The sequence below is a fragment of the Musa acuminata genome, chromosome BXJ1-7 (assembly GCF_036884655.1).
Source record: "Musa acuminata AAA Group cultivar baxijiao chromosome BXJ1-7, Cavendish_Baxijiao_AAA, whole genome shotgun sequence".
NCBI classification, from domain to species: Eukaryota; Viridiplantae; Streptophyta; class Magnoliopsida; order Zingiberales; family Musaceae; genus Musa; species Musa acuminata.
Window position 1 is genome coordinate 7,943,826 of NC_088333.1, and position 16,119 is coordinate 7,959,944.

The following is a 16,119-nucleotide window of genomic DNA, read 5'->3' on the forward strand; positions in this document are numbered from 1 at the left end:
TTTAATTTGGTAGAGCTCCTTGTAAATCTAAAACCACCCTCCAACTTCAATGTAGGAACTATAGAAGTTCTTGAAGAAACCAGTAGCATTCCAGAAAAAGCAAGCTAGCCAATGTGCCAAGTTAAAGTAGCAAACAGTGACACCCCATCAAGATCAGTTAAACAAATGAAGCAGATTGTAAGTGATCCAACAAAAAAAGAAAACACTTGTTGTAGAAACAATATAATCATCATTTACATATTGGAATATCAAACAGATAGTCCCAAACATATGATTGACAAGCAGCTTGTAATAATCAAGTGAGAAACAGATGTTATGATACAAGTGCCAAACAACCAATGAATCTTTCGGATTGGATTGGTAAAGCAAGTGATTCAGACTGTAAGTGATCCAACATTAAATTACTGACCATAATAAGCTGAAGTCTATTAACCAAAGACATTTAGACAATTGTTTCAAGTGCTAATGAAACAATAACAAGCTCCAAAATACTTAGTATTATCACTCAAGAAAATGGAAGGAGTAGAAACAAAAGCCCATTTGGCAAACATGAATTGATTGCATGAACTCTTCCACCACTCATTGGTCAAGTGAATCTAGATACTACATGACCCTGCCTGGATCACAAGAGTCTAGACTGAATTAGAAGATGTGGCAACATAACATGGAACACAGATAAAGCTACATATTTGGACTTTGTGCTATGATTTCAAGCACCAACTTTAGGTAATCCAATAGTCAAAATGAACAAAAGACTGCAAACATCAGACCACACAATATATACTATGACATAGAAAGAATCAACAAAGTTTGTTTGCTTCTGTACTACTTACTAATAACCAGAGGGTGCACCTCAGGCACTCCAATGAGAAGAACTCACGAAGAAGCAAGACCATGAGAAAGCAGAAAAGCATGGAACACTAACTGGTATAAAGTAAGAACTCAAATGCAGAGGACACAGCAATGGCCTCAATTCGTGAAACCAAACTCCCATCTTTCCCCTTCCCAATCGCAACAGATCTTATGATTTGCAACGAGAACACTTCAAATTCCCCATTAGAGAGTCGTAGGTTCCACAATTCAAACGCTTTGTTCGTCTAAAATCCCCAGCAAGGAAAAGCAACCACGACAGATACAAACAAAGCTCTCCCCCTTTTCCAGATTCGACCCATCATTCCACTACCCGAACAAAAGAAAGCAAGGAAGAAAAAGAAGCTAATATAACCACAGAATCACACACAAAGAGAGAGCAAAGAGGAGACTTGAAGGATCCAACGCCCCACTAAGCCTTCTTGGGCGACTTGCTGGCGGGCTTGGCGGGCGATTTGGGTTCCTTGTTCGCGGTCTTCTTCGGCAAGAGCACGGGGTTGATGTTAGGAAGCACCCCGCCATGGGCGATCGTCACGCCGGCGAGAAGCTTCCCCAGCTCCTCGTCGTTCCTGATGGCCAGCAGCACATGCCGCGGAATGATCCGGTTCTTCTTGTTGTCCCTTGCCGCGTTTCCGGCCAACTCCAACACCTACCTCCACAACCGCACATCGTCAATCAAAGCAGACCAGAAAAATCCTAGAAGCAGAAAAAAAGGGGGAGAGATCGATTTGCCTCGGCGGCGAGGTACTCGAGGACGGCAGCGAGGTAGACAGGGGCGCCAGTGCCGACACGCTGGGCGTAACGGCCTTGCTTGAGGTAGCGGCCGATACGGCCCACAGGGAACTGGAGGCCGGCCTTCACCGACCGGGAGACCGGCTTCTTCTTGGGCCCTCCGCCCCTCCGACCGCCGGCGCCTTTCCTGCCCTTCCCGGTCGCCTCCATCTACTCGGCGTTGCGCTTCGTGCCGGTTTGGACAAACCCGATATAGTGGGAGCGGTTTGCCTGCTGTTATATATGCACTGCCCACATGTGTTTTGGTGACCTGTGTGCAGACGGTACTGACCGTTGGATGCGTTTCGAATGGACCGCTGGATATCGACAGCCTGGCGATCCGTGAATTCGCGATTGAGCTAATAGGAGACGATTTTGACAGATGCAATCATCAGATCGGTCCGTTGTAGCAACGGACGATGGGGAGCTGCCGACGTAGACGAGAGTAAGCGTCTGGGTCGGGCCCACCTAAGACGGAATCGAACATTTCTTTTCGTACCCTAAACGAAGTTACCCGCCCCGTAAGATGGATATATACTGACCAATAGCATATTTCCATGTCAGCAAAATAAAACAGGAAAAGAATAAATTAAAATATAGCTTTTCGCTTTTCATTAAATAGGTGTTGAGTTCCATTTGCGTTGGTGGGTCCCAAATAAATGGGTGCACGTTAGTCACGGTCTTTTCCCTCTTTCCTTGATTAATATTTACTTATGATACAGTTACATGCAAGCACAGCACATGCAAGGAACTCAACTTGCATTTAAGTTGCATAAGCATACATCATGTTCATATTTAAATCTTTCTAATGTAAATATAGATAGGAATTTAATCCTATCAACATCTAAATAACTCACCAGCTACATCAAACCTTTAATATTGAAGAAAATAATAATTTGATTGATTGTTCCTCCATCCCCTATATGATTGTGGCATGAGCTTGAGAGACACAAATAGCATCTGAATTAAATGAAGGTCATCTTTGAGGAAATTCTTGTCTGACTTCAAAATTATGTCTATGAACCAGTGTCCTGATGATACATATGCATTTATGCCTGTACATGTCAAGCTGTGACTGTTGCATTCCAAATCGGCAGAGTGATCCTTTTCATTTACAGGAAATTTTGTTGCTAGTTTAACCTGCATCAAGATTCAATGGAGAAAAGTTGAGCAGATGTACTATGATTTTTTCTCTTCAGGTTCATTTATCAGTCATGAATGAGCACAATGGATAGACAAAAGTTGCAGAAGCAAGAACAATGATAATGAGATTTAGCAATGAGTTCAGTGGATCTGCTTACAAAAAATGTGAGCCAAAACTAGTGCATTCACTTTTGTTAGAAGAAGTACCACCAGATAAGCTCCCATTGGATAGATCACTCATGCACCAGATTCACTGGCCGAGAATTTCCACTAGTTCATGATCAACATCTATACAAATATTTTTTCTTGATACTAAAATTCCTTAATCACCTAATGGTGCACAAAATATGCTAACCACTAGAACATGCATAGGGATGTTTTTGTCTGTGTGGTTTAGGTACATGCAACAACTGACATGCCATGTCAAGCTGCTTTAGGTACCAAGTGCACCATTTTCTTCCTACTTAAGAATCATGATTTAAGGGCGAAAAAAAATCATGATTGTGCGGTGCCTGGATGTCAATACTACTAGATACCTGTTTTCGCAATTAATCTGAAAACCAACTGCAGCTACGGTATATCCATAGTCCCTGAAAAATTTAGAGAGAGAGAAAATTTTGAAGTGCTGTTGAAAAATTACTCAGTAATGTAAGAACTTCCACAGTATCATTTTTACCTTGGAACAAGTTTGGTCTTATAATGGACTGAGAGAGCAGGACTAGAGAAAGTGAGAGAGCTATTTGTATAACATAACGGAATCAAGAAGCAATACCTTGCATTGTATTTAAGAAAGATCCTAAAACAAATCATTTTCATATGCAGGGTACTGGTAGAGTACTAGAAAAACTCCCCACCTAGCAGAACAAGCTGAATCGACTTGAATGTGCATTTTCTGCCAATAGGAGTTCCATATATCAAGATCAGCAGACACTCATTGTCCATAATCAAGTGATGAAGAACATGTGCAGCAAGCATAACATGCCTTGACAATCACTTCATGATGTGATCCTGCAAATGAATGCTGGTACACTTCTTTTGGGCAATGATCACCAAGAAAAGTTATTCAATGATCATCAGCTGGTAATTTGTACCAGCCCGGATGTGGTTTCAACATCACAGTCAATTAAGATCAGAATCAAGAAAAGTTACTCAATGATCATCAGCTGGTAATTTGTACCAGCCCAGATGTGGTTTCAACATCACAGTCAATTAAGATCAGAATCAATAATGTAAATATTGCATTCGCAACTAGTTCTAATATGGGACCTTGTTCCATTACCTCAAAATTCTTGCATTATAGGCAACCACAAATTTCGTTTCTATGTTCCTCTAATGGCCTCTCATCTCTGTTACCGACTTCAAGGTATAGATATCCTCGATTCTCATTGTCATGGAATTCACTAACTCTTCCCATTCAGCATATGAAACTATAGTCCCACTTTCAATCATTTTGTTCATGTAATGATGTGTCTCCTCAAGTTTTCCAGTAGTGTATAAACTTCGAACAACAGATGTGTGCAAGCCAACATCTACTTGCATCTTCTCCCTTTCCATCTGCTCAACGAAAGAGACAGCCATCGCAATATCCCCCCTCCCCAGATGGCCATGGATCATCAAAGAATATGTCGATGCATTGGGCCTAACACAACCACCACAATTCCCAGCCCTCAACTTCTCAAAAAGGCCAATTGCCTCCTCCATCCTCCCTGCTTCCCAATAGCTTTTTAGAATCCAATTACAAACTTGAGCAGTTGGAGAAACTCCCTCATTTACCATCTCCAAGAGAAGCCTATATCCATCATCAACCTGGCCTAGTTTGCAGAGACCTGCTATCACAGCAACAGTGATATCACCAACAGATACACTTTGTTTCTTCTTTTCGAGATCTAAAAACTCGACCGCATCTTCTGCTCTACCAGCCCGGCACAAGGCCCCTATGAATGACACATAAACGCGGGTCTCCACCGGAATGTTCTTCTCTGTTGCCTCTTTCAAGAGCATTTCAGCCTCTTCAACTCTCCCTGTTTTACAAAGCGATTGGAAGTACGCCCCAAATGCCACCGTTTCAGAAATCAACTTGGTCGAGCTCAGTTGGAAGATGACTCGCCTTCCTGGCTTTAGCACTGGAATCAAGCTATCTTTGATGTTTTGGCCTTTCTTCAACAATTTATCGAACAACTTGCGCGCTTCTCGCAACTTACCCGACTTACACAACCCATACAAGAAATTCCCGTAGATCAGTATGTCAAGCTTACAGTTCCACCTATCCACCATGCTCCTGAGAACCAAATCAGCTTCGAAGACGTTCCCAACTCGACAGAAGCTGCGGAAGATAGCAAAGTAAGTCAATTCATCTGCTTCAAATCCCTTCTCCTCCATTTCCCTCAGAACAGCTCTAGCCAAACTCGGATTCGGGCAGCTACTCTGACAGAAAGCACCAATCAAGGCCATGTACCTCTGCCTACTCAAACCCCACCGGCTCCTCGAAACCCTGCGATAGACTTGCTCGATCTCAGACGCGTCAACGCGGCGCCGGCAGAGACCGATGAAGAAATCCGAAGCGCCGGAGATCCCATCGGGGCCTCCCCCTTTGATGTCATGCCAAACCGATTCGACGTCGCGGATGGGGGATTCCGGGAGTAGGCATTGGAGCACGAGGCTGTAGAGGAAGAGGTCGGGGACGATGCCGCGCTGCTTGAGGCCAGAGAGGACAGACTTCGCTCTGGTGAGCTTCTTGCGTCGGGAGAGGGCGCGGATGAGGAGGACGGAGGCGGTGGAGTCGAGGAGGTGGGCTTCGGCGAGGGCGGAATCGAGGGCGGCAAGGGATCTGGGGTCGCTGGGGGTTTTAGAGAGGTATTGAAGGAAAAAGGAGAGTCTTTGGAAGCAGGGGGTTTTGGGGAGCCGTGGGGATGAAGTGGAGGAGGCGTGGAATGGACGAGGTGAAGCGGCGAAGGGGGAGTCACGAAGGGTGGAGCAGAAAGAAGGCAATCGAACTAGCAGTGCTCTCATCAGAGCTCGCCAGGTTATCGAGGCTGCAGCTGTGGTGTTCGGTAATATGCCAGCAGCAGTCATATTTTGGACAGGAGGATGCGGACGAGGCGCGCCAGTTCGACCACCGCGACCGTTCTATATTATACTGCACTGCAGCCCCAAGCGCTCGCTTCACCAAAGTTATCGTTCCCTTTCTCCTTCTCATCGCCGTCCCGCCTCCGATCTCGGAGTCTCCCACCCTATATTTTCTCCAAATATCCAATTCAATCCCTATTCTTCCCGACTTCTTGTGCCGAACTCCCCTCCGGAAACTATGCCTCCCATCCTTCTCCTTCTTGCGTTTCTTGATTCGGAGATTCCCAATCCTACGCTGCGATTAGGTCGTGTTCTTTCTCGCCTAGGTTTTGATCGATCCAAAATATCCGTGTCGATTTGGTATCATCAACGATGATTCGTTTTTGTTATTGTAATTGTGCGAGACCGACATGACGCGTCTTCCGCAAGGTCGAACCAGGCAGGCGGAGAAGCGGGGGAGCCAGAGCCGCAAAGGTCCTCGCATTCACCTTGAGGTATGCTGGAATCGGGTTCTTCAGGGAGAACCCGCGTTCATCTCCGACCAGGCCGTCGGCGCCGTGAGCTTCCTCCGATCGTGCAGCAAGTAGCCCCACCATCGCCTCGCCCTCCCTTCTTCCTCTCACTCTTCAACTCACCAGCTTTTCATTTGTGAATTAGCAGATCTTGTTGGATTTGCATCTCGTCGTCTCTAATTAATTGTTTTTGCTTTTAATATTGCTAAAACAGGCACGGCCGATCGCTGCGGAGGGGAAAGGCTGGATCTTCCTCTCGAGAATAAACACCTAAAATCCGATGTCCACCTCTTGAGTTCTGCCTTCTTGTCCATCTTCTCAGCTTAAATTTGTAGGATTTTTACTTCTTCTTTTCTTTAATTTGCAGGAACATCTTTGCTCATGAGATGTTGAGAGGAGCAAAATCCCTCATGAGATGATCCCTTTCCCCAAAAATGGTTAGATTCAACATCATGTTTTGCAATAGTTTTAAACAGGTGGTTTATAGTTTGAACAATCAACAAAAATTGGTTCATCAATTATGATTACATAAATCATTAGTTAAAAATTAAAGTTGATAGTAATACATTCATCATATCCATCATATCCTTATAGATGTTTAAATATTAGGGATGTCCAATGTAATGTTTGTGCTTTCTCAATTTATTTATTCATGTCTTAGACAATATATAAGGGATTTATAGTATGTTTGACCAACTCAATTATGAAAACACAAGATTGTACGCCTAAGTGTATGCATACATGTATATTAGTACCAACAAAGCCCAAATACATGCATACATGTACGCCTAAGATTGTACTCCAAAGCCCAATATGATTCCTTGATAAAAATTCGATAAGATTATCCTTTTTAATGTATGCGTGCATGTATATTAGTTTATAGCATATTTAGAATAAGAAAATTGTATGCTTTTTATGTGGAACATCCGAACACGCAACAAAACATCGCGTTGGATCTGTTGTAGTCCGCGAAACGATCCCGAACAATTAGGCTTCCACGAGCCATGCAAGCCACAGGTTGGAGAAGGCGAGAGGAGAGCTCGCTCCATTTCTCCTACCCATCCCTCTCCCTCCCTCTTCCCCCCCCCACCACACTCATTCCCTCTTCCTCCCCCGCACGAAAGCGTACGCATTTCCCGCATCGACCTCCACTTCATGGCAGCTGCTGCTGCATCCACGTCCTCGTCGTCCGCCCTGCGACGGCTCCGCGCGCTGCAGTCGGAGCCGGGCAACGGGGCGTGCGTCGACTGCGGGCAGAGGAACCCGCAGTGGGCCTCCATCTCTTACGGCGTCTTCATGTGCCTCGAGTGCTCCGGCAAGCACCGCGGCCTCGGGGTGCACCTCAGCTTCGTCCGCTCCGTCACCATGGACTCCTGGACCGACGCCCAGCTCCGGAGAATGGAGTGCGGCGGCAACGACCGCCTCAACGCCTTCCTCGCCCGACGCAGGGTCCCCAGGGACGCCGACCCCGCCACCAAGTACAACTCCCGCGCTGCCGCCGCCTACCGCGACTGCATCCAGGCCCTCGCCGACGGCCGCCCCTGGCAAGACCCGCCCGTCGTCAAGGAGGCCACCACCGAGCCCAGCGCGAGGAAGCCGCCGCGGAATCCGTCCGGGTGGGACAGGTGGGACGACGAGGAGGAGGACGGCTGCGACCACCTCGCGGCTAGTTCGAACATGAGGAGGAATCAGTCGGTGGGTGACCTTGGGTGCGGGAGCGGGAGCGGAGCAGCGACGTCGCTGCGATCTCGGTCGACGCAGGATCTGCCCGCCATGGCGAACAAGGAGAGGTTCTTCGCGAGGAAGATGTATGAGAACAGTGCTCGGCCGGAGGGGATCCCACCCTCACAAGGCGGCAAGTACGTGGGATTCGGATCGAGCCCCACTCGGCCAGCACGGAGTGCTTCGCAGGATGACTTGCTCTCCGTCGTCTCTCGGGTGAATGTTGCTAGTCATAGAATGACAGAATGAGTTTAATCTATAGATCGGGTCCTTTTCTCCCAACTTATACATCTATTTTGCATGCTGTTTATTCTGACAGAATAAACAACATTATTCTATACCGATTTATTCTTAATAAAGATATATGTTATTTATTTTTGCATGCTGTGTCTACAGGGATTTGGTCGCCTGTCCATGGCCGCTGCTTCTGCTGCGCAATCTGCAGCTAGTGTTGTCCAAGCAGGTACAAAGGAGCTGACTTCCAAGGTATTGGTTCATTTCCTTTGTCCTTGTTGATGAGCACGACATAGTGTTCCAAATATACGTGTACTGCAGGTGATGGAGGTGAACTATGATCAGAAGGTAAATGAAACAGTGAACACGGTGACAGCAAGAACCAGCGAAATCGGTCACAGGACATGGGGGATCATGAGAGGCGTAATGGCAATGGCGTCGCTGAAGATGGAGGGAATGGGGTGGAGCGAGGGTGACGACGGCAGATACTCCGAAGCGTTTGGGCAGGAGAGCAAGGGTGGAAGCGGTCGGCAAACGCATCCTTCGGCGAAAGACTCGCGGGGTGATTGGAATGAGAGCGAGATGAAGGAGGAGGAGGATCACAGGAAGCACACCGACGGCGAAGATAGCTGGGCGTGGTGGGATGAAGCCGACGATGATGAGCAGGAGATCAGCCATCATCAACCCAAGAGTGCCAAGTGATCTATATGGCCTGGAAGAAGCGAAGTGAACGTGTCCTGTTAGTCTATGTTGAGGTCTCATCTTTTGTTGCTTTCTCTCTCGTGTATGTGTTGATGTTGAGACGAGTAGATTCTTGTATTAAAAAAATGAAATAATTAGTATTAATGATGCAAAAATACAAAAGAATTTACTAAAAATTAGAAATAAGAATTTAAATACTATTAATTTAATTAAGGATATAATTGTTAGTAAGCTCAATAACGATGAAAAATCCATAATCGGTCCAAAATAATCGGATATTATGACTTAATATTGTTACGTATTTAGTGCTTATTATATAATGATAAATATAGTGAAAGGGTGAGTATTACTTACCAGAACGCCACCACTTGACGAAAGGCTTCGTTTGGGCGATTCTGAGAGTTGTGAAGACTTCCAGTGGTAATACCTAATTTTGTAATGAAAATTTGGTTCAGAAAAACAAAATTAAAGCGTCATCGTTAACGAAGACTATCCGGTGAGATTACCTCATGCTACTCGACTCTGCATTCTTATTCTCACCGCAGCCACGTTAAAAAAGGTCTGAGGTGATGATAATGGCGTCGCCCGGACTCGAACCGGAGACCTTCAGTGTGTTAGACTGACGTGATAACCAACTACACCACGACACCTTGATGACGAGTCTCAATTAGTCTTACTTCAAGTGTCCTATTACTTGAAAGCTAAGGTTGCGAACGCAGGTTGAACGAGATCTGTCATCATCTAGCTGAAGAAGAAGCACCAACAAGTGGATAGGTTCGGAGAGGGCTCCTGCTGCAAAACAAAGCACCTCAAGAAATCGGAGAATCCAAAAGCCACAAGTCTTCTGCTTCTCGGCACCTTAGCCAACACCCCAGAACATAAGAACACAAGGTAAGCGAGGAAGAAAATGGATCCAATACCGAGAAGGCCAAAGACTATTCCGTAGGGAGAACGAATCCATGTCCGCAAGAAATCTCACAACGCCAAGACGGACACACCGACCGAGCATTCAGAACATTACCGGTTCAAGAAACATCAAAAGAATGACCCAAATCCCTAACCCCAGATTGAATCCCAGCAAGCAAATCCGATGAATCCTAAGCCGTATACACTCGAAGGAGATCAAGAAATGAGATCAGATCCGAGTAAAGGACAGACAAATACCTTGTTGTCGAGGATCGCTTCGTGAAACGGAGAGAGAGAAAGAGAGAGAGAGAGAGAGAGAGAGAGACAGGGAAGAAGGGGTTTTAAATAGGGAGCGAGGTTGAGGTGTGTAGTAGTTTAGACGATTGATTTGACTTAAGTACCCCTGATACGTCTTGTGGTTGCCGAGAAAGTTGAGGGTATTGTAGTCCAGAAAGGTCTCTGTAGCATATTTTGTATAGAAACCATATAGTATCTTCTGTTGCCTACACATATTTATATTATGCATTTTTATTACAAAACTAATTTGCCTACATGATAAAATATAATTCATAAATACATTTTCAAAAGATAGACACTTAAATTTTGACATATCCCTTTACTATCGATACCATATAAATAAATCATCATGCATTTGCAAATAAACAATTTGTATCATTCCAGTAAGAACTGGAACATGAAGGCATCCATTTGGAGCAGCTGGAATCACTGGCATCTTGAAAACCTTATAGTACACAGTTAAGCCAGAATGATAACACCATCAAATTAATATATATATATATATATATATATATATATATATATATATATATCCATTACATTGCACAAAAAAAAGTAATGCCCAAACATGACTTTGCTCAACATAAAACCTCACCAATCTTAGAAAACAAAATTCTTTCACGTACTCAAATTACATACTTTTCAAGAACAAATCAAAAGTAAAAATTGATTTATTCCAGGACAAATCAATCATCTTTCAAAAAGAACAAAACTCATTCTTTTTTTACCACTATAAGCCACTGCCTAAATTAGTCTTCCATTAGAGACAAATCTTATCGTAATATAATCTTGAGATCCCATCCTAGAAGATACTTTGTCTTCGTGATGTCAGGCTTCCTTTGGCGTGGATCATCACGAGCATTTTCAATCATTTTAATCAATACTGAGGGTTCAATCGCTGCATAAGGAGGTAGGGTTTTGTCAACTCATTATTTAGTTAATTGGATGCTTTATTGATAATCTAAGTGGTACAGTTTCTTAAGCAAAAGATGTGTTGTATAATTATTGTTGTTGTTTTCCTCTCTATACCAAAATATTATTCACCAAAAAAGATTCTACGGTTGTTTATCCTACTTAATAGGATAAAAAGGGATACAAGTGTAAAGTTGCTCAAGGCAAGGAAAAGAGAACTTACCTCCTTCACGATCTCAGCACGTTCCATCATTGTAAATTCACCTACAGATAACACAAATCCCACTTAGAGATCATGCCCAAGGCTGTTAATTAGCTACATAATACTATTGAATCATGAAAACCCCAGGAAATTGCCACCTGGGTGACAAGGAAAATCCTAAACCACTGTACGACATGAATTGGTCATTAAAGATCAGTCATAATTGTATTAATATGTGCACTAATGAAAGAGAGGGTTGGTAAACCAGAGAGAGTCTCATGTTGGCATGTTATATTGGCTATTACTGACTTACATTAGACACATGAATGAGAGATACAGAGAGAGAGAGGGAGAGGGAGAGGGAGAAAGGCATTCATTTTGGAACTTGAAAATCCTAGAAGTTTCTGAAATTTGAAGCCGATATTCAAACCTCTTGACCAGTAATACTGAAAGAAAAGGAAAATTGTAGCAGTAAGCTTCCGAATGAACAAGGAAATTACAGTAATCGATCATGAAATTACAAGGTAATCAAGGAAATTTACCAGGGTTTCCGAGGTTAATAGGGCCAGTGTTATCTCCTTACATCAGCCGAATAAGTCCCATCAACCTTCATGGTACAACAGAAAGTTTTTATTAGTGTTAACAGCACAAGATAAGGCCTGAAAGATTTATGCTCATAAAAAAGGAAACTTTTACCATGTCAGAAACATAACAGAAACTTCGGGTCGTGTTCCTGGAGCCTGAACTGTTAAGGGCTCACCACTGGGTGCAACCATAACCAGATTAAGTAACCATGGTCAAAGGAATTTCCAGTTCATTTGTTGATGAGATCATAAAATTTACCTAAGTGCTTGAGCTACAAAGTAACTGACAACATGACCATCATCGATGTTCATGCGTGGTCCATAGGTGTTGAAGATTCTAGCAATTCGGATCTCTAGTAAAGAGTAACAATCCCAAAGGTGAAGAAACATATGGTGAGAACTTGCCTAGTTATTTCTTTCCAGTAATTTACTTTCTAAGTCAAAGAGCTGATTAGATATGAATACTCTACCTATGTCATGCTGCCTATGATAATCAAACATCAATGTCTCAGCCACACGCTTCCCCTCATCATAGCAACTCCTGACCCCTAAAAGTTCATAAGGTGAACATTAAGAGGTTAAATTAAGGCACGTAACATTGTAACACTAAACCACCAGTTAAGAGAGACATAAATACCAATTGGGTTAACATTTCCCCAGTATTCCTCCTTCTGAGGATGCTCCAGGGGATCACCATACACCTCTGATGTTGACGTCAATAAAATCCTGCAAGACAGGAAACAAATTGTATGCACACACCATATGCTCCTAGGATTTGTTATTACACTAGTGTTTTAGACCATACCTTACTCCAACCTGCTTTGCAAGCCCCAACATGTTCAGTGTGCCAATCATATTTGTCTTAGTTGTCTGTAGCAAGACCATTTTGAAATTAATGTTCGTCCTGGTTAAACTTCGTGATAAAAAATGCATACAGCAGCAACAAGCGAGTTTGAGAAAAAGGCAGCTGACAAATGGTAGTAAACACATGGAACAGTCTTAGACTGATGAAGTAATATACTTATCTTATTCTTTTCAGGAACAAAAACCTATTATAGCTAACAGAAAATCTAATTTTATAATACAGAGCTACCATCTTGAAATAAAAAAGAAAATCAGTATCTCAGAGTTGCCAAAACAATATAAAAGGTTTCTTGAAAGATCTCCAAGCTAACAAAGAAGACAATAAGGAGTTGTTGGAAAAAATAAGAGTTACAAGAAATATTATGTACCAAAGAAAAATGAGAAAAAAAAAATGAATATAGATTTCTAACATCTAGCACCACACACTAAATTGAATTCTTTAACTAAAATCTACAAAATAAAAGTTCAATCACAATCAGTCTAAGAAATGGTGACTTTCAAATTGCAAAGCTTACGTAAATGAGATTGTTAAATTTATGTAGGTTTGAGAGACTGACAAATCATCCAGCTTATCCATAGAAACCAAGCTATCCTCCAGTGACAGATACCTAATGCATGGTAGAATAGATAAACAGCACATGATACAGAAACAGACATTTTTGTTTCTGATGTAAAATTCAACATATTTCTTAGTATCTATCCCATATAAAAATGCATACCTTGACTGGATTGTATTTATAGAAAATTGGCAAAGCAGGGCAAGCTAAGTGATAGATACAATCAACTTCCACCAATAGTGGCTCTGTGACATCTGACAGGACAGAAATGAGCTAATAAATGAGATCAAGTCTTTTATTAGAACAGCATATTTACACATTTTCCATTAAGCATACAGAATTTTACAGACATTAACCAACCAAACCATGTTGTATCTTAGAATGCTTAAAAATTGTATAGAAGAGAACTTGAGCAAGGGTCATAACACAACGAAAAGGCTCAAAGAAGGGAGACACTCTTTCAGATGACTCAATACTTGTTCAAATAACAGGAAAGTACCATGTCGAATCAGCTCAAATCTTGGGTGGCCAATCCATTCTTGAGATTGTCCTTTGAGCCACTAAAGAAATTGTCGGCAACTATCACCTACCAACATAAGTTTAAAAAAATGCACAATACAAAGGTGTTCAGTCAATATCCAACAATTTGTTACATGAAAATGGATAAAATAGATAGTAGTATGTCAGAAGTGGTATCAAGCTTTTGCATTGAAATATCAATTTCTGTGATAATCCATACAGATATACTTGTATGGACACCAAAATCCAAAGCTTGTCAATCTGTTTGTCATGTTATCAGTGTTTCAATTGAGTTCACCATTTTTTTGGCTATGATATAAAACAGTCAAAAGTGAGCCTTCAATTCATCTTTTTTGGTTTGGAAGTGAAACGTAGTAGAAAAGTAATAGATATATGAAGAAAAGATGGGCTCAAATTTTCTCAAATACATAAATATTCTTTTGTAAAGACAATTTTTATTAACAAAAACAAGGGGATCAAAATACAAAAACAAACCGACCATAAAATTCCAACTATTTGGGGTTGTTGCATGGATCTTCCCACTATTGTATTATATTTAGAAGATATCTGAACAACTTTATCAGTAAGATTTTCAATTTTTGTCTCATTTCTTCTCATATCAGCTGTTTCAAACTTTAATTAAATTTCATAGAGATATAAATAATTAAATTACTCTAAGTACCCTGCCATTGTAACATAAACTCCCATTTGGATAAATCATCTAATTCCATTTATCATTATAAAATAAAATCCATATGTAGAAACTAATAATCTATGCCCTCTGATCATATTTGCATGTTTAGTTCTGTCTCTGAAAATAATAAGAATGGTGATCGTCATATACTTAAAATGACAAGAATAATTCTACTCATGATCTTTGGAGGCTTACATTGCAGGAAAAGCCTTGCTAGAAATATATTAGTGAAACTGAAATCAAAATATTTAATAAAGCAGCATTATGGTATTATGGTAAAGATATTTTTAGGTTAAATTAAACTGTTAATCTCTAACTAGAATATAGTGCTCATGACTGATGATACAACCAAGTCAAGACACATCTTTATGAAATTCATGCAATTTAGGGTGGATCTAATTATCAGCGAAAGAATATGTAGATTATTTCTAAAATATGACTTCCTTGGGCAAACAAAGATAAGATTCTGTTTAAATATCGAAATTATTCTAGTGCTATCATGTCTGATAAGAATGACCAGCGTAAGAAAACTGAACAAAGCAAACCAGATATATACCTCATTCTTTTCATTTGGTGGACATTTGCCATCAACTTGTCCACCAAATGAGAACCAATGAAACCAGCACCCCCAGTAACCAAGATTCGCATATTGGACTGTCAAGCGGAAATGTCAAAATGAACTCAGAATGTTTTCCATGAGAAAATGATTTACGATAGTCTGAAGAGCCAGAGAACAACAAAACTCGAATTCCAATAACAAATCCCAGAGTGAAGTTTGATTATCCTACTTTATCCAGTTGATTAAACTGTAGAAAACTGAAATCACATTGCAAATCTAGTCCTTAGCAAATGTTATACAAAACTCATAATGATGAATTATTTCTCTACAACGAAGAATATCATTACTAATAATTGATTAATCAAGTTTCTTACTCGGAGATCTAACTATTCCGGATCTTAAAAGCTTAAAACCAGTACCCAAAAAAGCTTCCATCAAGCCTCAGAAACAAAAGCAAAGAGAAGTAACCAGCAAAAACTAGGAATTTCGAAGAGGGGAAGGGGTCGGAGGCATTTTTTGCTACGACATGATTGTTTCCGTTGGCTGTTTCAGTCGCCATTCCTCAGATCCTGCACGAATGTTTCTAGATCTCATTGACACAGAAGGCCAGAATCTCGAAACATTATATATCAAAATAAAACCCTATCGAAACAACGCTAAAGAACATAAGAACACAGCAACTACTCCCCACCAAGATTTTTTCCCCTCTAGTAAACCAATCAAAATCCTTTCTTTTCTTCTACTCACGGCACCTCACGGAAGGAACTATCGAGATCCAAAGACCTTATATAGAGCCAAACCACCCGCACCAACCGACGCAATCAAAAACATGAATCTCGATTAACAAAAGGCGAGGCGGTAGCGACCATGATCACAATAACGCTTAAAATACACGCGAAGAAAGATTCGGAAGGCCTCGTCGAGACCGATATCCCTTTCAGACACCAAACGATAATGATTCTAACTCCATTAACATACTACGTCGTCAACAAAGATCAGAAAGAT

General features: G+C 41.8%; 3 protein-coding genes, 1 long non-coding RNA gene, 1 other non-coding gene and 1 pseudogene across 5 annotated transcripts; 1 reads left to right on the forward strand and 5 right to left on the reverse strand.

Annotated features, from left to right (window-relative positions):
* Positions 1-1,021: 1,021 nt before the first annotated feature.
* On the reverse strand, positions 1,022-1,858 carry LOC135678589 (probable histone H2A.2). Its single transcript, XM_065191548.1, has 2 exons — positions 1,603-1,858; positions 1,022-1,519 (listed from the first exon to the last, which is right to left on the reverse strand). Exons 1-2 carry the CDS (start codon positions 1,810-1,812, stop codon positions 1,283-1,285), a joined length of 447 nt encoding a protein of 148 aa, XP_065047620.1. The 5' UTR covers positions 1,813-1,858; the 3' UTR covers positions 1,022-1,282.
* Positions 1,859-4,113: 2,255 nt separating this feature from the next.
* Positions 4,114-5,856, reverse strand: LOC135680123 (pentatricopeptide repeat-containing protein At1g62720-like). The gene has a single exon (XM_065194109.1). It carries the CDS (start codon positions 5,854-5,856, stop codon positions 4,114-4,116), a length of 1,743 nt encoding a protein of 580 aa, XP_065050181.1.
* Positions 5,857-6,299: 443 nt separating this feature from the next.
* On the forward strand, positions 6,300-9,020 carry LOC135678591 (probable ADP-ribosylation factor GTPase-activating protein AGD6). The gene is made up of 5 exons (XM_065191551.1): positions 6,300-6,433; positions 6,577-6,644; positions 6,730-8,300; positions 8,481-8,570; positions 8,640-9,020. The coding sequence occupies exons 3-5, from the start codon at positions 7,269-7,271 to the stop codon at positions 9,018-9,020; spliced, it is 1,503 nt and encodes a 500-aa protein (XP_065047623.1). The 5' UTR covers positions 6,300-6,433; positions 6,577-6,644; positions 6,730-7,268.
* Positions 9,011-9,960, reverse strand: LOC108953378 (uncharacterized). The gene is made up of 3 exons (XR_010515014.1): positions 9,527-9,960; positions 9,375-9,447; positions 9,011-9,131 (listed from the first exon to the last, which is right to left on the reverse strand). It is a non-coding gene; the product is annotated as an uncharacterized LOC108953378 (long non-coding RNA).
* On the reverse strand, positions 9,597-9,670 carry TRNAV-AAC (transfer RNA valine (anticodon AAC)). The gene has a single exon. It is a non-coding gene; the product is annotated as a tRNA-Val (tRNA).
* A 919-nt stretch (positions 9,961-10,879) lies between the features above and the next one.
* Positions 10,880-16,074, reverse strand: LOC103991325 (UDP-glucuronic acid decarboxylase 6-like; annotated as a pseudogene).
* Between the last annotated feature and the right edge of the window lie 45 nt (positions 16,075-16,119).

Coding starts and splice junctions, on each gene's coding strand:
- LOC135678589 (XM_065191548.1), bottom strand. CDS start 1,812: ATGGAGGCGACCGGGAAGGGCAGGAAAGGCGCCGGCGGTCGGAGGGGC. Junction 1,520..1,602: donor TCGAGTACCTCGCCGCCGAG/GCAAATCGATCT, acceptor TTGTGGAGGTAG/GTGTTGGAGTTGGCCGGAAA.
- LOC135680123 (XM_065194109.1), bottom strand. CDS start 5,856: ATGACTGCTGCTGGCATATTACCGAACACCACAGCTGCAGCCTCGATA.
- LOC135678591 (XM_065191551.1), top strand. CDS start 7,269: ATGCTTTTTATGTGGAACATCCGAACACGCAACAAAACATCGCGTTGG. Junction 8,301..8,480: donor TGCTCTCCGTCGTCTCTCGG/GTGAATGTTGCT, acceptor CTGTGTCTACAG/GGATTTGGTCGCCTGTCCAT. Junction 8,571..8,639: donor CAAAGGAGCTGACTTCCAAG/GTATTGGTTCAT, acceptor CGTGTACTGCAG/GTGATGGAGGTGAACTATGA.